Source organism: Lissotriton helveticus, chromosome 1_2, assembly GCF_964261635.1.
Source record: "Lissotriton helveticus chromosome 1_2, aLisHel1.1, whole genome shotgun sequence".
NCBI classification, from domain to species: Eukaryota; Metazoa; Chordata; class Amphibia; order Caudata; family Salamandridae; genus Lissotriton; species Lissotriton helveticus.
This window is the reverse complement of record NC_136058.1, coordinates 332466751-332489421: the sequence shown is the minus strand read 5'-3', so window position 1 is coordinate 332489421 and position 22671 is coordinate 332466751. Positions and strand designations below refer to the sequence as shown.

Sequence of the window (22671 nt, the reverse complement as noted above, 5' to 3'; positions counted from 1 at the left end):
ATCTGGAATATGTGCCCCCTTTTAGTCCTTATACTTCTGTAGGAGAGTAGGGTCTGCAATCCTATGATCACCCAGATTTTTTGCTTTTTGCTGCACTGGTTTACGACTTTCCCTGGCTGTGGGCCTGCTAATCAGACCCACAGCCTAGCTGTTCTCTCTATCCAAATTGTACTCAGGTACTGAATTGGCACTGGGCCCTCTCCAAGTCCCTGTACCCAGGGCTGAGGTGCACCCAGAAGTCTCCCAGGGGCTGAAGCATGTATTGTGCCACCCCTGGACTGACTAACTAAACTGACACAACTGGCTGCACGACAGCTGGGGCAAGGTGGTGTACTCACCCTTTGCTTTAGATATAGTATACCTATATCTAACCCTAAAATGGACACACAGATCTCCTATCAGTCACTCCTATGGCAGGCCTTAACAATCCTGAAGTCAGAGTGCTTGGAATCGTGTGAGATGGTGCTCTGGCATGAGCTGAGCCTGTCTGCGGCTTTCGGGATCTATCCCTTAGCCATTTCCATGATATCGCATACCATATACTCTTAAGTGCATTATAATCCTCGCGGTTATATGCCAACTCTGGTATCGCTTTATCAAAACATGTCGAGTAAGGTGTCATACGAATTGGAATACTAACCCCTCGCCAATTCTGGCGACGGGGTTAGCATTCCACCCTTCTAGAGGGACACGACATGTATGTAACCTCTAACCCCGGTTAAAGTCAAACAGGGCCTCAGCTCCACAAAATGGATGCTGCCACCGAGACACAAGTCTGCCCTCCTGCTGCTGGGAGTCCTCCCAGAGCAGGAGATAAGGACAAAGGGTTTCCTGCCAGGGGCGGTGCCAGCACCGTCCCAGACATGATTTTGTGTATCCTAGGTAGGCAGGGCTTCAGAGGAAGGTGACTGCAAGTGGCACCCCGGTGCTCACTGTGCATAGGCCGGCTGAAACCAGTTCCAGGGGCACTCCAGCCCCTGGCCTGGGGAAAGCCCACCAAAGGAGAGGGGTGTAACCACCCCCCTCCTGGTCCCACCCCTAGGGCAGGACTTGGTCGCGTGCTAGCCCCCTTTTCCCAGATAAAGGTAGGAGCAGGCCCCCTTCCAAATTAGATCATCTTTGGAATCAAGACACGACTTTCTACGAAAGGACATCAAGATTTCTTCTTCAAGATTCTCCCTTGTGACTAAGGAGTAGTCACCCTGCATCCGCAGGCACCATCCGAAGAACACTGCGGTCTGCTGTAAGTCCTTCCTCCGGAATCCGACTGCCCAGCTCGACAAGACCCGGCTTCCCTGGCACCTCCGACCTCTACTCACCTCTACAGCCAAGCTGAGAACCGTGAGTGCGACGAGACCTCAAGGGACCGACTATTGCCAAGACTGCACGACTTCTGCACAGCAAGCCCGCCGAGTAATCTCCTGGCGAGTGCTTTGGGGTCCGAGAAGCCCCAACCCTGAGCAGCTCCAGCACCGAAGAGCAGCCCCCCAGCATCTCCACGATCGGCGTGGGGCCCTTCTGCTTTTTGCTGCTCACCGCGTTCTTTGGCTACTAGCCCGCTGGCTTGTGGCCTTCTGAACGACGCCCGACGACATCACTGCTGCTGGTCTGGTTGCTCCAGACTGGCTCTTGCTCCCTTCCAGAAGAGGAGCACCCCGGACCCTCCTGGTCCACTCAAGACGCCATTTTGAGTCCACCGCGTGGGCTTGAATTAGCCAAGGCTTTGTTGCCCAATCCTGGGTTCTTCGACGCCGACAGCTTCATCAATCGTGGGACAGCTCGCCTCTCCATCCTGGTCGCCGACAACGCCTCCTGGTCCGTGAGATCTGCAGAGCCCAGCGTCGCCCACTCACCTAGTCGAGGTGACTACCATCCGGTGCCCTCCTGGTGCCCCCTGACTACTGGCTAGTAGTCACGAACTTGGTCCCCTCTGCTTTCAGGTATCATCCATCTTCCAGATCCAGGCTTGGATCACCTCGAACTCTCTTCACTGGTCGCCTGCCAGCATCTTTCTTCCAGGCTCCTGGTTCGTCTACGAGGATTCACGACGTCTTTTGAGACATATGCAGCTGCAGCCCCTGGGCTAGGTAACTTCGGCATTTCGGTGCCCCAGCATAGCCTCACTATCCAAGGGTCAGGATCCACTGTCGTTTTCTCCCTACCAGGTCGGGTTCGCCCGTGAACACTAACTTTAACTTTACTAGCTATCATAGACTTTGTCCCGCATCCCGCTTGAGAGTGCACACTCTGCACCCGAGTCTCCTGGGCCTCCTAGAATTAATCTAACGATTCTATAGTCAAGTCCTAGCGATTCCAAAGCCTATTAGTACTGTACTTACCTGCTAGTAATTTCGCATTCCACTTTCAGAGTATATGGTTTTTCGTGCCCCTCGGGCATTTGTGTATACTGTGCTAACTTAAGTATTTTTATAAGAGTTTTGTTGTGTGCCTAGCACCCTGTCCTCATAAAGAGTACAGGGCTGTTGTGATTCTAATAAATACACTGTTTATTTTCATAACACTTGTGTGGTGTCCTTTCACTGGGTGTTCAAGGGGTAATGTGATGGTAAAACAGCTGGCTTAACACGCCCTCTAGAGTCTTAGCCTTAGACTGCTCGTATCCATGCTACTAGGATAGCTGGTCTATAAGGTTGACTTACAACCAATCATCAATAAGGGTTGTTTGGACTGATATATAGTGATCACTAGAATAGTGAGCACTGCACATCAGGCCAACTTCTCACAACTTCTCCTCACCACCGCTTTCCTAGTAACACCCTTCTCATATCCCCCCGCACTGCTTCTCCTCATTTTCCCAACATGGCCACCACTTGAGTTAAGGCTGGAATTAACTGCTATAAAATCATTTATTCTCCCGGCCAGACTAAAGCTTCAGTAAAACGATTGAAGCATAACACTATTGAAAGTTTCCCGGATTACCTTTTTGTTGATCAATTTTACAATGGTCGTTTTGGGAAGCACAAAAACGATTTTATTTTCTTCACTCACAACACCCCCTCTTGGTCCCCCAGCTTATATAATTCCCTTAACGTCACCTCCTCCTCTATCCCTCATGGGAAACAACTAAAGATTTCCCCCTCTGCGTATTTCAACGGCTCCCTCACTATCTCACTCTATAACAACAGTACTGTCATGATCCAAGGCAAGACACCTGTCTCTCTCTCTTTGACCACCTCTTCCCCTCCCTACTCCCCTCCTCTGTGACTGTGTTTTCCCCTGACTCTCCATCTAGCTCCACCCATCCCTCCCCTGACCACCCACACTCCAATAGGCTGCACCCTCAGGAGGCACAGGTCGGCCCTCTTCCACCCCCCGCCCTTGTGTTCTCCTCTCCCTTTCCTCTCAATTCACAGTACGCCCCCCCTTTCATCACGTCAGCCCTACCACTAGCTAATATGCTCCTTGTCCAATCTGCACCGTCCCGGTACTCCAATCTCATCTCCTCCCCCCTATTCCTACCTCCTACTCCCTTTTTTAGTCCACCCCTCCTCCAACCTCCTCCCCCAGCTAACTTTACTTATGCTCCCCTTATTCCTCCCTCTCCCCCTCTTCTCTACCCGCTCCTCCCCTCGCTTCTTACCCCGATTTCTCCACATTCCCATTGCATCTCTCTCCTACCCCCCACTCTGCCAGCAATGCTGTGCTACCCCCTTTCCCCCCTTGGTAACTCTTTCCCTCTCCCCCCCACCGGGCCCAGCAGAACCATTTCCTTTCTTCAACTTCCCCCTCTCCCAACCCCCCTCACTCTGCCAGATGCCCGTTCCCTCACAGCCACCTCTCCTAGCCAACAGGACCTCTCCAACGACCTCCCCTCTTTTCCACCCAAACCTCCTACACTCCTATGACACCTCACAGTCCTCCCCTCTCCCTCTCCTCCACCGCCTTGATCTGCACCTATCTCCCCCTAAATATGTCCTTAATTCCTTTCCTTCGTGCAACGCCAACAAAGACAACTCTCCCTTCACCTCTGATACACCAACCCCCACTCTCAACCTCCACCTTTCCCCACCTATGAACCCTATACCCCAACTCTCCTCCTGTCCCCCCACCTCTCCTGCCTTCTACCACCAATTTTACCCCCTCCTTTTGCCATCGAGACACCCAACCTTCTGTGCTCTGCCCTACTCTCTCTTGAAAATAAGCTAGGCTCTCTTATCACCTCCATCTCCCAGCTTGTAGCTTCCATTTCACTTTTAAGCTCCAAGATTTCCACTTTCCCATTCACCTCAACTCCTTTGGAAAACTGTCATCTGCCCACGAGATGCACCTCGCCCCCTCACCCTATCATAGCCAAGCATAACCTGTCTGCAAACATCGTTCACTCACACAAGCCCTTGAATGCCAACCTTCCTCAACTTGCATCCCTGAGTAACCCAACTATCTACACTATTCCGACCATCTCTTCTGTCAGAACCAATTATCCACCCAAACCCTCCCATGCACCCCCATATAAGAACAATATCCCTATCACCCTTCTTAGCCCAAGCTCCCCCGTCACCAAAACAGTCTCGACAACTGCAGATCTGCAATAAAACACAAACTCGAAATCTCTGATATCATCACCCATCACAATATTGACATGTTCTTCCTAACAGAGACCTAGTTCAATGATACTTCTCACTCGATGTTTGATCTCCTATTACCCACAGGCTATTCTATTTTTAGGAATGACAGATCTATCAAAGTTGGGGGAGGTGTTGCAGTCATCTTTAGAAACTTCCTTCAACTTAAGGATTCTCCCATCAGTGCCTTCCGCATTTTTGAATGTCTATCTCTTGAGCTTCAACTACACCACAACTCACCCCTCAGATTCCATATCATTTACCACCCACCTGGCAGCGGCCCTACGGTTGGTTATGGAGGAACTCACTGACTTCATCAGCGACCAATACTCGCAAAGTGACAAACAGACCTTCGTGGGAGACTTCAATCTCCACTGGGGCTCTCTGCAAGACTCTTCTGCGAATTTTCTGGCCACCTTCCTCTCTACAAACGATCTTATCCAACACTGCACAGAATCAACACACTCTAAGGGCTCAATCCTAGATCTTGTTATTTCTAAGGCAGGCATGCTTTCTATCGCTACCCCTATTCACGTAGACTGGTCTGACCACCTCCTCATCCCATTCTCTCTTCACCTAGCACACTCTATAACTCTTGGCCAACCTAAGAGGGCTACCTCCTGGTTTCGTGACACTAAAAATATTGACACCGTCTCCCTCTGTGAATCAGCTTTGCTGTCACTTACAAGGCTAGACCCAAACCTAGATGTTGACGTTCTCACCTCCCAATGCCTCTCAGTCCTTGCAGTCGAAATGAATAACGTCGCTCCTCTCCAAAGCAAAAAGAAAAGGCCCATTCCCTCAGCACCTTGGTTCAACAAATCCCTCTATGAAGAAAGGAAGCACCTAAGACTCCTGGAGAAACAATGGAGGCAAGCGCCCTCCACCGATAATTTGGCCACGCTTCGCTCAGCAAGATCCAAGTACCACAAGCACATCTTCCTTGGGAAAGCATCACACTTCAGAACCCTCCTTGACTCAGCCAAAAATAGACCCAAAAAACTTTTTGATCTCATCAAGAATACTAACTGCTCTCCCCCAACCCACAAGTTGGAGGATTCTTCAAAGAAAGCTGCAGATTTCGCTGTATTCTTTGACGCAAAAGTGAAATCACTTGTGGATCAGGTCACTCATCCTACCCCTCCAGAGGAGCGCAAATCACTAACCATTTGGCAGAACTTCAACCCCATCTCTGAACATGTCCTCCTCAAGTGCATCCGCGAAACAAAGCCCTCCAACCATTCTCTTGACCCCATCCCCAGTGCCATTGCCATTGACTTCTATACCCATTCTCTTCCCTATTGGACCGCTATGGTCAACCTCTTCCTCTGTCAAGGCTCCCTTCCAGTTCCCTTAAAAACTGGGCAGGTCACCCCTCTGTTTAAAAAACCCACTGCTGATGCGAATGACCTCAACAACTTCTGCCCCATCACTAACCTACCCTTTCTAGCAAAGATCACAGAAAGATGTGTTGCGAAACAGCTCTCTCGTCATATCAAGGACAATGATCTTCTTGACAATTGTCAGTCCGGCTTCATCCAAAACTGCAGCACTGAAACAGCCCTGCTGCAAGTGATTGATGATGCGCTGCAGATACTCGATTCGGGGGAGGTCCTGTCTTCTAATTCTCCTTGACCTTTCTGCAGCCTTTGACACTGTCAATCACAACACCCTCCTCAACACTCTTCAAGAGAGAATGGGCATGGAGGGCACTGTGCTTAAATGGTTTGCTTCCTTCCTCTTTGATAGATCCCAAATGATCAAAATAGCGGACAGTCTTTCATCTCCTTTGGCGGTGGGTCAAGGTGTTTCTCAAGGCTCTATACTTACACCCACATTGTTCAATCTCTATTTGGAACCTCTGGGAAATCTCCTAAGTAAATCCGGGGTCCACTATCATCTCTACGCAGACGACACTCAAATCTACCTCAGGGTTGCCTCCACTCACGATCTCTCCGTCCTAAGCTCTACTCTGGACTCCATTCAAAACTGGATGTCAACACATCAACTGATTCTGAATCCCTCCAAAACGGAATTTCTCCTCCTCACTCTCTCTCCTCCCCCGGTTCAATCATGGATGGACCAGATGAATCTACTGAACAATAAACCCATCATTGTCGACAGCGCAAAATCCCTTGGTGTCATACTCGACACAAAACTCAATCTAATCTCCCACATTAATTCAAGTGCAAAGTCTGCTCGATACTAACTGCGCCTTCTTTGGGGGATTTGTCGCTTCTTTCCCGGAGCATGACCTTAAAACCCTGGTCCAATCGCTGGTCCTCTCCAGACTGGACTACTGCAATTCTCTTCTTACTGGCCTCCCCAAATCCCACTTGTCCCCCCTTAAGTCTGTTCTCCATTTAGCAGCTCGTTTTTATTTATGGGGCTAAAAGAAGCGACCACATCACACCCATGTTATCCACCCTCCGCTGGCTTCCCATCGAGGCAAGATCTATCTACAAGACTGCGTGCATCACCCACAAAGCCTTGCACTCCTCCTCTCCTCGCTATCTAGCTAATAAACTGAAACTTTCTGGAGGCTCTAGAGTCTAGACCATCACGAAATGCGGAAAATCTACTGCTTGAACCTCCCACTTTCAAGAAGGAATGATCGATGGCCCAATCCTTTTCAGGCAACGCAGTGAGAATCTGGAACTCACGTCCGCCTCAGCTCCGGACCACCACCTCCTCCCAGGCCTTCAAAACTGACCTCAAAGTTCTCCTCCTTCAAAGACACTTCCAAAGTTAATTCATGCCCTCTCTATTATCTGAAGGAAGACCTTTTAGTGTAGAAAATCTCTATTCTCCATGACTATGGAAGTGCCTTCCCAGTGTGTTCCTGTGGTTTGAGAGACTGCCATTTATTGCAGTACTACCCTTTTACCTGTGTTTGGTGCTCTTTTGCAACATGCACACGTCACTTTTCTCTTGTAACACACTGTTTGCTACCTCTTACTTTTTGTTTGCTTTCGATACTTGCACAAGTGCCACCATTGCCTAAGTAACGTTTTCTCTTGTGTTTGAGTGTCCTCCATTTATTGCAGTATTATACCTCTACTTGTACTTTGTATGCTTTTTGTAACCTGCACATGTCACTTTTTCCTCCTGTAATGGACTGTTTGCTACCTCTTGTATTAAGTTTGCTCACGATTGTCACTTTTGCCTTATGTAATGTAACTTTTGCTTTTGTAATTTGTTCACTTGTAATGTTCTCTTGTTTCAGTTCTGTTCCTATTGTGAAGCGCTCTGACATCTTCGGGTAAAGTCCGCGCTTATATAAAAACGCATAAAATAAATAAATAAATGAACAGCGGCTGAGGCAGCCCAGACACCTCACACCCAGAGGACATGTCAGGCCTCACCTCCTACCCACACAGGACAGGCTTCCCCTCCTACCCCTACAAAACAGGTATTTTCCTCAGCACAGGAGAGGCCTCACCTCCCCTGCAACCCTCATGTACTCTCATTGCCTCGGTACAGGGTGACCAGAATTTTAAAGCCAAAATACGGGACATTTCACAAAAATAGAAGAAGGACTACAATTTTACTTCCAGCTATGAGAGCACTCCTCAGCAGAGAATTACAGAACAGGCACTAAGAACATACATAAAATGCAATTTTTAAGCCCAGTAGCTTGCCTGTTAATTAAATTGCTTTCTTGAAACAACTGCTAACTACCTCTGCTTTGTAAAACATAAAAAACACCTCCCACCGTTTTCAGTCGACCCTCTCTAAAAACGGGGACATGAGCTAAATTTCTTGAAATTTGCTGGGACATCTGGTTAAAAACAGGGACCGTCCTGGCAAAACGGGGACGCCTGGTCACCCTACTCATGTAACTTAACGTTTGCTTTTGTAATTCGTTCACTTGTAATGTTCTCTTGTATCAGTTCTGGTCCTATTGTGAAGCGCTCTGACACCTTCGGGTAAAGTCCGCGCTATATTAAAACGCAATAATACCACACCCCAGATACGAGGCGCTACACAAGAGGCACGCATCAATCACCCCGAATAAGGGACATGACAGAAATGTCCTGCTCCATTTTGCATCTCTCAGCCCCGGTACCTGGTTCTGTTGATGCAGCGGCCCCTCAATTATCCGTCTCCAAAAGGGGCCTTTAAGCCAGTAAGTGCCTCTCATGGAAAGTGCAGACCGCGGGGGTATGTGTTACTTCTGTGGGTCCGATCATGTGTGGTGCCGGTGACACTGCCCCCACTGTGCCCTGGTACCCTCAGGGTCTTCTCCTGGGCATGCACAGTGAGCCAGGGCGGCACTTATCCGCTGCGCATGCGCAGTGGAGCGCCGGAGCATCGGGCGCTAAAGTGCTGCTGAGCAGGGCTCGGGTTTCACGGTCTCTGCGGCTCTTTCTTTGTGACAATCCTCGGGCCAGCGCCTTCACCCCGCCGGAGGTCTGTGAGGAGCCGCCCTCGGAGGGCCATGGAGGTGAGCTCGGCTGCTTTTAGGGGGTTCTGTGGGCGGCGCGGCTGGATGCTCCGTGCCCGGGGCTCCTCGGTGCCAGCTGCTGGCTGCCCTTCTCACCGCTCACCTCTGTTACCCCCGCCCGTGTCACTTCAGGTAGGGTTAACCCCACTTAAATGCACATAATGTGTAGGTTCCTGTTCCTCATCCGCCCCGCCTGTGATCCCACTTTCCACCCCAGTTATCCCAACACATACATTTTATTTTATGCGTTTTTATATAGCGCGGACTTTTCCCGAAGGCGTCAGAGCGCTTCACAATAGGAACAGAAATGAAACATAATGAGAAACATTACAAAAGAACAGATTGCAAAAGCAAACGTTAAGTTACATGAGACAAAAGTGACAATAATAATCAAACAGAATACAAGAGGTAGCAAAAGGTACATTACAGGAGGAAAAGGTGATATGTGTGCAGGTTACAAAAGCGTTCAAAGTACACGTAGAGGAATAATACTGCAATAAATGGCAGACACTCCAGCACAAACGTTACGTAGGGAATGGTGGCACTTGTGCAAGTATCTAAAACAAACAAAATGTGAGAGGTAGCAAACAGTGTGTTACAAGAGAAAAGTGACGTGTGCATGTTACAAACGAGTACCAAACATAGGTAGAAGGATAATACTGCAATAAATGGCAGAACACACTGGGAAGGCACTTCCATAGTCATGGAGAATAGAAGTTTCAATAATGGGAGGTCTTCCTTCAGATAATAGAGAGGGCGTGAATTAAATTTGGAGGTGTCTTTGGAGGAGGAGAACTTTGAGATCCGTTTTGAGGTCCGTTTTGAAGGCCTGGGAGGAGGTGGTGGTCCGGAGCTGCTGGGGAAGTGAGTTCCAGATTCTCACCGCACTAGGGTTTTAAGGTCTTGCTCCAGGAAAAAGCGACGAATTTCCCAAAGAAGGCGCAGTTGGTATCGAGCAGACTTTGCAATGGAATTGATGTGGGAGATTAGATTGAGTTTTTTGTCGAGTATGACACCAAGGGATTTTGCGCTGTCGGCAATGATGGGTTTATTGTTAAGTAGATTCATCTGATCCATCCATGATTGAACCGGGGGAGGAAAAAGTGAGGAGGAGAGGAGGAGGAATTCAGTTTTGGAGGGATTCAGAATCAGCGGATGCGTTGACATCCAGTTTTGAATAGAGTCGAGAGAAGAGCTTAGGATGGCGAAATCGTGAGTGGAAGCAACCTTGAGGTAAATTTGAGTGTCATCTGCATAGAGATGATAGTGGATCCCGGGTTTACTTAGGAGATTTCCAAGTAGTTCCAAGTAGAGATTGAACAAAGTGGGTTCAAGTATAGAGCCTTGAGGAACACCTTGACCTACCGCCAAAGGAGATGAAAGACTGTTCGCTATTTTGATGATTTGGGATCTATCAGAGAGGAAGGAAGCAAACCATTTAAGCACAGTGCCCTCCATGCCCATTCTCTGTTGAAGGATGTTGAGGAGGGTGTTGTGTTTGACAGTGTCAAAGGCTGCAGAAAGGTCAAGGAGCATTAGAAGACAGGACCCCCCCCCCCCCGAATCGAGTATCCGCAGCACGTCATCAATCACTTGCAGCAGGGCTGTTTTATTGCAGCAGTTTTGGATGAAGCCGGACTGACAATTGTCAAGAAGATCATTGTCCTTGATATGATGAGAGAGTTGTTTCGCTACACATCTTTCTGTGATCTTCGCAAGAAAGGGTAGGTTAGTGATGGGGCGGAAGTTGTTGAGGTCATTTGCATCAGCAGTGGGTTTGTTATGCAGAGGGGTGACCTGCCAGTTTTAAAGGAGACAGGAAGGGAGCCTTGACAGAGGGAGAGGTTGACCAGAGTTGTCCAATAGGAAAGAGAATGGGAATAAAAGTCAATGGCAATGGCACAGGGGATGGGGCAAAGAGAATGGTTGGAGGGCTTTGTTTCGAGGATGCAATTGAGGAGGGCATCTTCAGAGATGGGGTCAAAGTTCTGCCAAATGGCTAAGGATTTGCGCTCCTTTGGAGGGGTAGGATGAGCGACCTGATCCACAAGGGATTTCACTTTTTCGTCAAAGAATATAGTAAAATCCGCTGCTTTCTTTGTAGAATCCTCCAACTTGGAGGCTGGGGGAGAGCAGTTAGGAATCTTGATGAGATCGAATAGTTTTTTGGGGCTATTTTTGGCTGAGTCAAGGAGGGTCCTGAAGTGCGATGCTTTCCCAAGGAAGATGTGCTTGTGGTACTTGGATTTTGCTGAACGAAGCGTGGCCAAATTATCGGTGGAGGGCGCTTGCCTCCATTGTTTCTCCAGGAATCTTAGCTGTTTCCTTTCTTCATAGAGGGATTTTTTGAACCAAGGTGCTGAGGGAGTGGGCCTTATCTTTTTGCTTTGGAGAGGAGCGACGTTATTGATTTCGACTGCAAGGACTGTGAGGCTATGGGAGGTGAGTCCGTCAACATCTAGGTTTGGGTCTAACCTTGGAAGTGATAACAAAGCTGATTCACAGAGGGAAACGGTGTCAATATTTTTAGCATCACGGAACCAGGAGGTAGCCCTCTTAGGTTGGCCAAGAGTTATAGAGTGTGATAGGTGAAGAGAGAATGGGATGAGGAGATAGAAAGCATGCCTGCTTTAGAAATAACTCAAATTATCCTCCTCCACTCCCCTTTTTAGAACAGAGAGGGAGAGGCAGATCCAAAAGTCGAACACCACAATCCAACACACCGATACAACATTGGAATTTTCAATCAGGGGAGAGACAGACGCGCAGGAAGTTTTATCAGTGGGGACCCCCTCAATAATTGGACAGGACTGTCCTGCGACGAATGTCATTCCGATTTTCAATCTTTCTGAACATCTGTTGTCTTCCGCTGAGGCCTCACTTTTATCTAAGGGTTTAAGTTTTGTGCCCACGGAAAAATCTTGTTTGTTTGACATTCAGTTGGAACTTTTGCAATTTTTTAGGAAATTGCGCATTAAAGCCTATTTTTGGGGTAAAAATACTGATATGGTTGAGAGCTTCTCTGGATTGAGGCCTCCCTCGGTCTTTAATCCCCCCACTAATCAAGTTCCCATTGAACTGTTGGCTTTTGAAGATATGGTTTTGAAGGAAGTCCTTACTTTGAACAAAAACTTCGAATACATTCCATATAACATCTCTCTAGTTGAACACCAGGCACTAGCTAAATTAAAGCTCCATCAAGAAGTTATAATTAAGCCTGCCGACAACGGCGGGGGGATAGTGGTGCAGTCAAAGACTGACTATAAGACTGAAATAAAGCGTCAACTGAATAACATCAATCACTATCTGCCCTTAAAAACTAGTCCCTTGTCTGACATTCAACAGATAATTGCCACAGTCACTACAACAGCCAAAACCGACGGCTTTCTAACCCGGGAAGAATTTGCATTTCTCAATGCTAAAGCACCGTGCACACCAGTACTGTATACACTCCCGAAAGTACATAAGAGTGTTCTCAATCCTCCGGGCCGACCCATTGTCTCTGGATTTGGGTCGGCCCTGGAGCCATTATGTAAATACATTGACGTATTCATTAAGGAGTTTGCTTGTGCCACTAGCAGCTATGTGCGCGATAGCGGTGACATCATTTCCCAACTAGAGGGAATGCAATTCTGCCATGAGACTGAACTGTTGGTGTGTATGGACCTTGAGTCCTTATACACCAACGTCCCTCAACTGGTAGGGTTTGAGGTGATTCGTAAGGTCTTGGACACGCGGGTTGCTCCAATGCCAGTACCGACTGACTTTATTATTGATCTTTTGACGATATCATTGACCAAGAACTATTTTGAGTTTGACGGACAATATTATTTACAGATTAAGGGTACTTCAATGGGGGCTTCTTATGCCCCCAATTTTGCTATTTTGTTTGTGGACGATTTTGAAAGCCGTTTTATTTTTGACTGTAATAACAACCCTTTTTAGGTCTCGGCAACGAGAACTATTGTCACCGAGTAAGCGCGCAAGGGAGTACAGAGCGGTGCACGAGCCGACCAGGGTCTGTGGACGCGCACACACAAAGGCAGGCAGGCAGGCACACACCAGACACACACAGACAGACACACGCACGCACACACACACACACACACACCCTCCCTCTCTGCCCACTCCCTCTCTGCTGCCCCCCCCTCTACCCCCACTCACCGGGCTCATTCCCTCCACAGCGGGTCAGTCACGGCAGCAGGCAGACTCGGTGTCTTCTCCGGCGATCTTCAGCTGATGTGCACGCTCACGCTGCGTCTCCTGCGCGCCCACCACGCTGTTTTGCGCCCGTTGATGCTCAGTTTGTGATTACTACTCCTTCTAACCCGGATTCTAAATTACTATTTCTTGGTTCTCTAACTCCACTCTGTTGATTCGTAACAAACTGATATTCAGCTCATTTCACAGTCTCGCTTTTGCTTCTCATAAATACAATAAGATTATTTTAAGCAATGTCTACCCTTCTTTTGGTTCTGTGCCTATTATGCTTCGGACTATAGAGTTTTAGAAAGTGTGGTGGAAGATTCCATGATATCAGTGGTGTGCACAGTGCAGAGTGAGTGTGCAGAGTGCAGAGTAGTGAGTGCAGAGTAGTGAGTGCAGAGTAGTGAGTGCAGAGTAGTGAGTGCAGAGTAGTGAGTGCAGAGTAGTGAGTGCAGAGTAGTGAGTAGTGAGTGCAGAGTAGTGAGTAGTGACTGCAGAGTAGTGAGTGCAGAGTGCAGAGTAGTGAGTGCAGAGTGCAGAGTAGTGAGTAGTGAGTGCAGAGTAGTGAGTAGTGAGTGCAGAGTAGTGAGTAGTGAGTGCAGAGTAGTGAGTAGTGAGTGCAGATTAGTGAGTAGTGAGTGCAGAGTAGTGAATGCAGAGTAGTGAGTAGTGAGTGCAGAGTAGTGAGTGCAGAGTAGTGAGTGCAGAGTAGTGAGTGCAGAGTGCAGAGTAGTGAGTGCAGAGTGCAGAGTCGTGAGTGCAGAGTCGTGAGTGCAGAGTCGTGAGTGCAGAGTCGTGAGTGCAGAGTAGTGAGTGCAGAGTAGTGAGTGCAGAGTGCAGAGTAGTGAGTGCAGAGTGCAGAGTAGTGAGTGCAGAGTAGTGAGTGCAGAGTAGTGAGTGCAGAGTAGTGAGTAGTGAGTGCAGAGTAGTGAGTGCAGAGTAGTGAGTGCAGAGTAGTGAGTAGTGAGTGCAGAGTAGTGAGCGCAGAGTAGTGAGCGCAGAGTAGTGAGTGCAGAGTAGTGAGTAGTGAGTGCAGAGTAGTGAGTAGTGAGTGCAGAGTAGTGAGTAGTGAGTGCAGAGTAGTGAGTGCAGAGTAGTGAGTGCAGAGTAGTGAGTGCAGAGTAGTGAGTGCAGAGTAGTGAGTAGTGAGTGCAGAGTAGTGAGTAGTGAGTGCAGAGTAGTGAGTGCAGAGTAGTGAGTAGTGAGTGCAGAGTAGTGAGTAGTGAGTGCAGAGTAGTGAGTAGTGAGTGCAGAGTGCAGAGTAGTGAGTGCAGAGTGCAGAGTAGTGAGTGCAGAGTAGTGAGTAGTGAGTGCAGAGTAGTGAGTGCAGAGTGCAGAGTAGTGAGTGCAGAGTGCAGAGTGCAGAGTAGTGAGTGCAGAGTGCAGAGTAGTGAGTGCAGAGTAGTGAGTGCAGAGTAGTGAGTGTGCAGAGTAGTGAGTGCAGAGTAGTGAGTGCAGAGTGCAGAGTAGTGAGTGCAGAGTAGTGAGTGCAGAGTAGTGAGTGCAGAGTAGTGAGTGCAGAGTAGTGAGTGCAGAGTAGTGAGTAGTGAGTGCAGAGAAGTGAGTGCAGAGTAGTGAGTAGTGAGTGCAGAGTGCAGAGTAGTGAGTGCAGAGTGCAGAGTAGTGAGTGCAGAGTGCAGAGTAGTGAGTGCAGAGTGCAGAGTAGTGAGTGCAGAGTGCAGAGTAGTGAGTGCGCAGAGTAGTGAGTGCAGAGTAGTGAGTAGTGAGTGCAGAGTAGTGAGTGCAGAGTAGTGAGTAGTGAGTGCAGAGTAGTGAGTAGTGAGTGCAGAGTGCAGAGTAGTGAGTGCAGAGTGCAGAGTAGTGAGTGCAGAGTAGTGAGTAGTGAGTGCAGAGTAGTGAGTAGTGAGTGCAGAGCAGTGAGTGCAGAGTAGTGAGTGCAGAGTAGTGAGTGCGCAGAGTAGTGAGTGCAGAGTAGTGAGTAGTGAGTGCAGATTAGTGAGTAGTGAGTGCAGAGTAGTGAGTGCAGAGTAGTGAGTGCAGAGTGCAGAGTAGTGAGTGCAGAGTGCAGAGTAGTGAGTGCAGAGTGCAGAGTAGTGAGTGCAGAGTAGTGAGTGCAGAGTAGTGAGTGCAGAGTAGTGAGTCGTGAGTGCAGAGTCGTGAGTGCAGAGTCGTGAGTGCAGAGTCGTGAGTGCAGAGTAGTGAGTGCAGAGTAGTGAGTGCAGAGTGCAGAGTAGTGAGTGCAGAGTGCAGAGTAGTGAGTGCAGAGTGCAGAGTAGTGAGTGCAGAGTAGTGAGTGCAGAGTAGTGAGTAGTGAGTGCAGAGTAGTGAGTGCAGAGTAGTGAGTGCAGAGTAGTGAGTGCAGAGTAGTGAGTAGTGAGTGCAGAGTAGTGAGTGCAGAGTAGTGAGCGCAGAGTAGTGAGTGCAGAGTAGTGAGTAGTGAGTGCAGAGTAGTGAGTAGTGAGTGCAGAGTAGTGAGTAGTGAGTGCAGAGTAGTGAGTGCAGAGTAGTGAGTGCAGAGTAGTGAGTGCGCAGAGTAGTGAGTGCAGAGTAGTGAGTAGTGAGTGCAGAGTAGTGAGTAGTGAGTGCAGAGTAGTGAGTGCAGAGTAGTGAGTAGTGAGTGCAGAGTAGTGAGTAGTGAGTGCAGAGTAGTGAGTAGTGAGTGCAGAGTGCAGAGTAGTGAGTGCAGAGTGCAGAGTAGTGAGTGCAGAGTGCAGAGTGCAGAGTAGTGAGTGCAGAGTGCAGAGTAGTGAGTGCAGAGTAGTGAGTGCAGAGTAGTGAGTGCAGAGTGCAGAGTAGTGAGTGCAGAGTAGTGAGTGCAGAGTAGTGAGTGCAGAGTAGTGAGTGCAGAGTAGTGAGTGCAGAGTAGTGAGTGCAGAGTAGTGAGTAGTGAGTGCAGAGAAGTGAGTGCAGAGTAGTGAGTAGTGAGTGCAGAGTGCAGAGTAGTGAGTGCAGAGTGCAGAGTAGTGAGTGCAGAGTAGTGAGTGCAGAGTAGTGAGTGCGCAGAGTAGTGAGTGCAGAGTAGTGAGTAGTGAGTGCAGAGTAGTGAGTGCAGAGTAGTGAGTAGTGAGTGCAGAGTAGTGAGTAGTGAGTGCAGACTGCAGAGTAGTGAGTGCAGAGTGCAGAGTAGTGAGTGCAGAGTAGTGAGTAGTGAGTGCAGAGTAGTGAGTAGTGAGTGCAGAGTAGTGAGTGCAGAGTAGTGAGTGCAGAGTAGTGAGTGCGCAGAGTAGTGAGTGCAGAGTAGTGAGTAGTGAGTGCAGATTAGTGAGTAGTGAGTGCAGAGTAGTGAGTGCAGAGTAGTGAGTAGTGAGTGCAGAGTAGTGAGTGCAGAGTAGTGAGTGCAGAGTAGTGAGTGCAGAGTAGTGAGTGCAGAGTAGTGAGTAGTGAGTGCAGAGTGCAGAGTCGTGAGTGCAGAGTAGTGAGTAGTGAGTGCAGAGTAGTGAGTGCAGAGTAGTGATTAGTGAGTAGTGAGTGCAGAGTGCAGAGTAGTGAGTGCAGAGTAGTGAGTGCAGAGTGCAGAGTAGTGAGTGCAGAGTAGTGCAGAGTAGTGAGTGCAGAGTAGTGAGTGCAGAGTAGTGAGTGCAGAGTAGTGAGTGCAGAGTAGTGAGTGCAGAGTGCAGTGCAGGTATGTGCAGTGCAGTGCAGGTATGTGCAGTGCAGTGCAGGTATGTGCAGTGCAGTGCAGGTATGTGCAGTGCAGTGCAGGTGAGTGCAGTGCAGGTGAGTGCAGTGCAGTGCAGGTGAGTGCAGTGCAGGTGAGTGCAGTGCAGGTGAGTGCAGTGGAGTGCAGGTGAGTGCAGTGCAGTGCAGGTGAGTGCAGTGCAGGTGAGTGCAGTGCAGGTGAGTGCAGTGCAGGTGAGTGCAGTGCAGTGCAGGTGAGTGCAGTGAAGGTGAGTGCAGTGCAGTGCAGGTGAGTGCAGTGCAGGTGAGTGCAGTGCAGTGCAGGTGAGTGCAGTGCAGTGCAGGTGAGTGCAGTGCAGTGCAGGTGACTGCAGTGCAGGCGAGTGCAGTGCGTGCAGTGCAGTCGAGTGCAGTGCAGTGCAGGTGAGTGCAGTGCAGTGCAGGTGAGTGCAGTGCAGGTGAGTGCAGTGCAGTGCAGGTCAGTGCAGTGCAGTGCAGGTGAGTGCAGTGCAGTGCAGGTGAGTGCAGTGCAGGTGAGTGCAGTGCAGGTGAGTGCAGTGCAGGTGAGTGCAGTGCAGTGCAGGTGAGTGCAGTGCAGGTGAGTGCAGTGCAGGTGAGTGCAGTGCAGGTGAGTGCAGTGCAGTGCAGGTGAGTGCAGTGCAGTGCAGGTGAGTGCAGTGCAGGTGAGTTCAGTGCAGTGCAGGTGAGTGCAGTGCAGGTGAGTGCAGTGCAGTGCAGTGGAGTGCAGGTGAGTGCAGTGGAGTGCAGGTGAGTGCAGTGCAGTGCAGGTGAGTGCAGTGCAGTGCAGTGCAGGTCAGTGCAGTGCAGGTGAGTGCAATGCAGGTGAGTGCAGTGCAGGTGAGTGCTGTGCAGTGCAGGTGAGTGCAGTGCAGGTGAGTGCAGTGCAGTGCAGGTGAGTGCAGTGCAGGTGAGTGCAGTGCAGTGCAGTGGAGTGCAGGCGAGTGCAGTGCAGGTGAGTGCAGTGCAGTGCAGTGGAGTGCATGCGAGTACATTGGAGTACAGGTGAGTGCAGTACAGGTGAGTGCAGTGCAGGTGAGTGCAGTGTAGGTGAGTGCAGTGTAGGTGAGTGCAGTGTAGGTGAGTGCAGTGCAGGTGAGTGCAGTGCAGTGCAGGTGAGTGCAGTGCAGGTGAGTGCAGTGCAGGTGAGTGCAGTGCAGGCGAGTGCAGTGCAGGCGAGTGCAGTGGAGTGCAGGTGAGTGCAGTGCAGGTGAGTGCAGTGCAGGTGAGTGCAGTGCAGTGCAGGTGAGTGCAGTGCAGGTGAGTGCAGTGCAGGTGAGTGCAGTGCAGGTGAGTGCAGTGCAGGTGAGTGCAGTGCAGGTGTGTGCAGTGCAGGTGAGTGCAGGTGAGTGCAGTGCAGGTGAGTGTAGTGCAGTGCAGGTGAGTGTAGTGCAGTGCAGGTGAGTGTAGTGCAGGTGAGTGCAGTGCAGTGCAGGTGAGTGCAGTGCAGGTGAGTGCAGTGCAGTGCAGTGCAGGTGAGTGCAGTGCAGTGGAGTGCAGGTGAGTGCAGTGCAGGTGAGTGCAGTGCAGGTGAGTGCAGTGCAGTGCAGTGCAGGTGAGTGCAGTGCAGGTGAGTGCAGTGCAGTGCAGGTGAGTGCAGTGCAGGTGAGTGCAGTGCAGGTGAGTGCACTGCAGGTGAGTGCAGTGCAGTGCAGGCGAGTGCAGTGCAGGCGAGTGCAGTGCGTGCAGTGCAGGCGAGTGCAGTGCAGTGCAGGTGAGTGCAGTGCAGTGCAGGTGAGTGCAGTGCAGTGCAGGTGAGTGCAGTGCAGTGCAGGTGAGTGCAGTGCAGGTGAGTGCAGTGCAGGTGAGTGCAGTGCAGTGCAGGTGAGTGCAGTGCAGGTGAGTGCAGTGCAGGTGAGTGCAGTGCAGTGCAGGTGATTGCAGTGCAGGTGAGTGCAGTGCAGTGCATGTGAGTGCAGTGCAGGTGAGTGCAGTGCAGTGCAGGTGAGTGCAGTGCAGGTGAGTGCAGTGCAGTGCAGGTGAGTGCAGTGCAGGTGAATGCAGTGCAGGTAGTGCAGGGCAGGTGAGTGCAGTGCAGGTGAGTGCAGTGCAGTGCAGTGCAGGTGAGTGCAGTGCAGGTGAGTGCAGGTGAGTGCAGTGCAGGTGAGTGCAGTGCAGGTGAGTGCAGTGCAGGTAAGTGCAGGTGAGTGCAGTGCAGTGCAGGTGAGTGCAGTGCAGGTGAGTGCAGGTGAGTGCAGTGCAGGTGAGTGCAGTGCAGTGCAGGTGAGTGCAGTGCAGTGCAGGTGAGTGCAGTGCAGGTGAGTGCAGTGCAGGTGAGTGCAGTGCAGTGCAGGTGAGTGTAGTGCAGGTGAGTGCAGTGCAGTGCAGGTGAGTGCAGTGCAGTGCAGGTGAGTGCAGTTGAGTGCAGTGCAGTGCAGGTGAGTACAGTTGAGTGCAGTGCAGGTGAGTGCAGTGCTGGTGAGTGCAGTTGAGTGCAGTGCAGGTGAGTGCAGTTGAGTGCAGAGTGGTGTGTATTGACAATGTAAATGGCAATGCCATTTATTTATGATTTAAAGAAAAAAAAATGTCATGAGCAATGCCAATAGCTCTACCTTTAATGATGCCGAGACCATTGCATTGTAAATGCTTGTTTTGATAGCGTTCGCCATTGGCGACGCTATATCGATGACATTTTTTTCATTTGGACCGGGACGGTGGACTCTTTAGACAGGTTTCTGACTTGGCTGAATTAATGTTCCAATGATCTCAAATTTACGTTTAACTCAAGTAATAGTCATGTGGACTTTCTGGATCTTACCATCTTTCCTTATGAAGGGAAGATGTCCACTACACTGTTTACCAAACCTGTTGCCCGTAATACTCTCTTAGAATATTCTAGTAACCATCCGAGAGGGTTGAGGGACGGGCTCCCCTTCGGACAATTTCTACGTATTCGTAGAAATTGGTTTTTTAAAGATGACTATTTCCGTGAGGCAGAGATTCTATCTAAAAAATTACAGCAACGTGGTTATCCACGCAAATTGATCAAGCGCTCGATGAAACGAGCATGGTATAATCATCGTGACCTATTGCTGATTCCCAAAACTAGGAAACTAATGACGCGCATACCATGTGTGACGACATTTGGCACTCGCAGCAATCCAATTTCTGGAATCATTAAGAAACACTGGCCGTTAGTGATGGATACAGGGATTACACAGGAGCTACCGCTGTTTTCTTTTAAACGTTGCAAAAATCTTCGTGACCATTTGGTCCGAGCTGCTTTGCCCCGGCCCGAAAGTCCGAATCTAACATCTATATGGGCTTGAATAAAATTGTGGGACATTACAAATGTGGCGGCTGCCTCATGTGTGTGTCCAGTATGAACACTAAACAGTTTGTGCATGGCAACATTAAACATGATCTGCGCAATTTTTCGAATTGCAATACATCTAACGTCATATATGCAATTTGGTGTCCCTGTGACCTGATTTATATCGGTCAAACGACCCAAAAGATCAAGATACGACTTGGGCAACATAAAAGCAGAATACGTTGCCAAACTGAAAATGCCCCCTTGGTGGCACATTATTTACAGCTCAATCATGCCCCTGCAGATATGCGCTGGCAAGTCATCAAAGTAGTACAAACCCCTGAACGAGGTGGCAGTATTGCCAATATTTTGAATAGGACTGAATGCCGTTGGATGCTTCGCTGTAATAGCATTAACCTTGGTCTTAATTCTATGGAGGAGTGTCATTCTGTTATAACAAGCTAAGTCATAATCATGATATTTTGTTTTTGCTGGATTTCAACATTGTAATTTGGATGCTTCAAAGCATCCAATGGTTCACCTTTTGCTTATTTCAACTAGTGGTGTAACCTGTTTTGGACGATGTATACTGCATTTCGCGCATTGGGTATAATGATATCACAATATAATGATATGCTGACTTGTAAAACCATTTCCCCCTCCCCCGTTTTTGGTTGATGCATTATCCAAGCCATGTATTGGGTATAGTGATAGCATAACCTAACAATATGCTGTATCCAATTTGTTGACTATCTTGCTTGATTTCATCTATATGACACCTATAATAACTGTCTCCCTATGATGCACATTCTGCTTAATCAGATACTCATTGTACTTAGACCTGTATGATGTATATTTTGTTGTATCATATACCTACAATGCTCATTTGTAACTAGACTTGTTCAAAGGAAAACACTCCTATTGCACTTATTCTGTTCTTACAACTCATCTTAATGACTGTGGTCTGTGTGTGAATTCGAGAGTTGCACAAGTAATTGCCCCCTTTATGAGTATACATTTGCGCTGTGGTCTATAACCAAATGGAGGCCACCCAATTATCTTCTACCTCATTGAAGTTTTAATACACTTGTGGGACACCCCCGCGCCGCACGGCCACCAGCTGCTGCGTGTGCCCCCAGTGCCTGCCTCTGCCTCAGCGCCGGCCTCGCTGCCGCCCTGAGCGCTCTCCTTTGGTTTTCCCCGTTTTTTTCTTGAATTTGTGCTTGTTTCTTCCTGTGCCCCAGATCGTGTGTCACTGTCTTTTTCCCCCGTTTTTACCTGAATTTGTGCTTGTTTTCTTCCTGTGCCCCAGATCGTGTGTCACTGTCTTTTTCCCCCGTTTTTACCTGAATTTTGTGCTTGTTTTCTTCCTGTGCCCCAGATCGTGTGTCACTGTCTTTTTCCCCCGCTTTTACTTGAATTTGTGCTTGTTTTTTGTATTTGCCGTTTCTCGTCGTGTTTTGCCCACCTCGCCGCCCCCCGCTCCCGCTTCCCGCCACCGCCATTAGCCCCGCCCCTTTTTCTCTTCTGTTTCCCTCCCCGCTCCCGCCTCCCAGCTGCTCCGCCCACCCGCGCACTTGGCCTTAAATGGCGACCGTGCGAACGCGCAGCGGTCACGCGCAGCGGGCGCGCCGATTGTGCGCCGAAGGCGCGCCAAAGGTAAGCCCGTCTGCGCCCGTCCGCGCCTGGACCGCGCCCAGTGCCAGGACCCCTGGCCCCCGAAGAGCCCGACCGACCCGCCTGACGTACTCCGCCGCCACCCTCACCGCTCTCAACACCGACCGACTCCCAGATTGCCATCAAGCCACTCCACGACGTACCCACGGACCTTTCAGCTGCCACGCCTGCAAGTTCTCCTGCATCCGGACCAGCCTCGCACCAGCACCCGCCAAGTCGAACACCAGCAGTACCCACCTCAAGTGCATCCTGCTCAACACCCGCTCCGTCCACAGACACGCCATCGAACTCTGGAACCTCCTCGACACCACAGCCCCTGACGTTGCCTTCCTCACGGAGACCTGGATGAACGCCTCCTCAGCTCCCGACATCGCCATCGCTATCCCAGAGGGCTACAAGATCGTCCGGAGGGACCGAAACGCCAACCAGATGGGAGGAGGCATCGCCATCATCCACAGGAACACCATCCGTCTCACGACCAGCACCGACAACACCCTGACCAGCGCCGAACACCTGCATTTCCAGATCCACACCAACCCGAACACCACCCTCAGAGGCACCCTGATCTACCGACCCCCTGGACCACGCACACAATTCAGCGAGGACATCGCCGACTTCGTCAGCCCGCATGCCCTCCCCTCCGCTGACTACATCCTCCTGGGAGACCTCAACTTCCATCTGGAGAACAACAACGACCGCAACACCAGCACCCTGCTCGACAACCTCGCCAACCTGGGACTCAAGCAACTGGTGTCCACCCCCACCCACCTCGCCGGACACACACTCGACGCCGTCTTCTCCTCCAGCACAGACATCGACTTCAGCCACGCCACAGAGCTTCAATGGACGGACCACAGCTGCGTCCACTTCACCTTCAAGAGAACGACGACCCACCACCACCAACAACA

The 22671-nt window shown here is 49.9% G+C and overlaps 2 protein-coding genes across 4 annotated transcripts in view; one reads left to right on the top strand and one right to left on the bottom strand.

Annotated features, from left to right (window-relative positions):
- LOC144803374 (uncharacterized) overlaps positions 1-8863 on the bottom strand; it is a 101110-nt gene extending 92247 nt beyond the window's left edge. The window contains exon 1 of one of the 2 annotated variants that reach the window (XM_078671863.1): positions 8653-8863. In XM_078671863.1, coding sequence (XP_078527989.1) covers positions 8653-8727 — 75 coding nt within the window. In that variant the 5' untranslated portion in view covers positions 8728-8863. The remainder of the gene's footprint in view (positions 1-8652) is intronic. The other variant, XM_078671862.1, reaches the window with a different exon arrangement.
- A 4-nt stretch (positions 8864-8867) lies between these two features.
- Positions 8868-22671, top strand: part of LOC144803331 (uncharacterized) — a 293440-nt gene continuing 279636 nt past the window's right edge. Inside the window, exon 1 of one of the 2 annotated variants that reach the window (XM_078671860.1) lies at positions 8868-9030. In XM_078671860.1, the coding sequence (XP_078527986.1) occupies positions 9025-9030 (6 nt within the window). In that variant the 5' untranslated portion in view covers positions 8868-9024. The remainder of the gene's footprint in view (positions 9031-22671) is intronic. The other variant, XM_078671859.1, reaches the window with a different exon arrangement.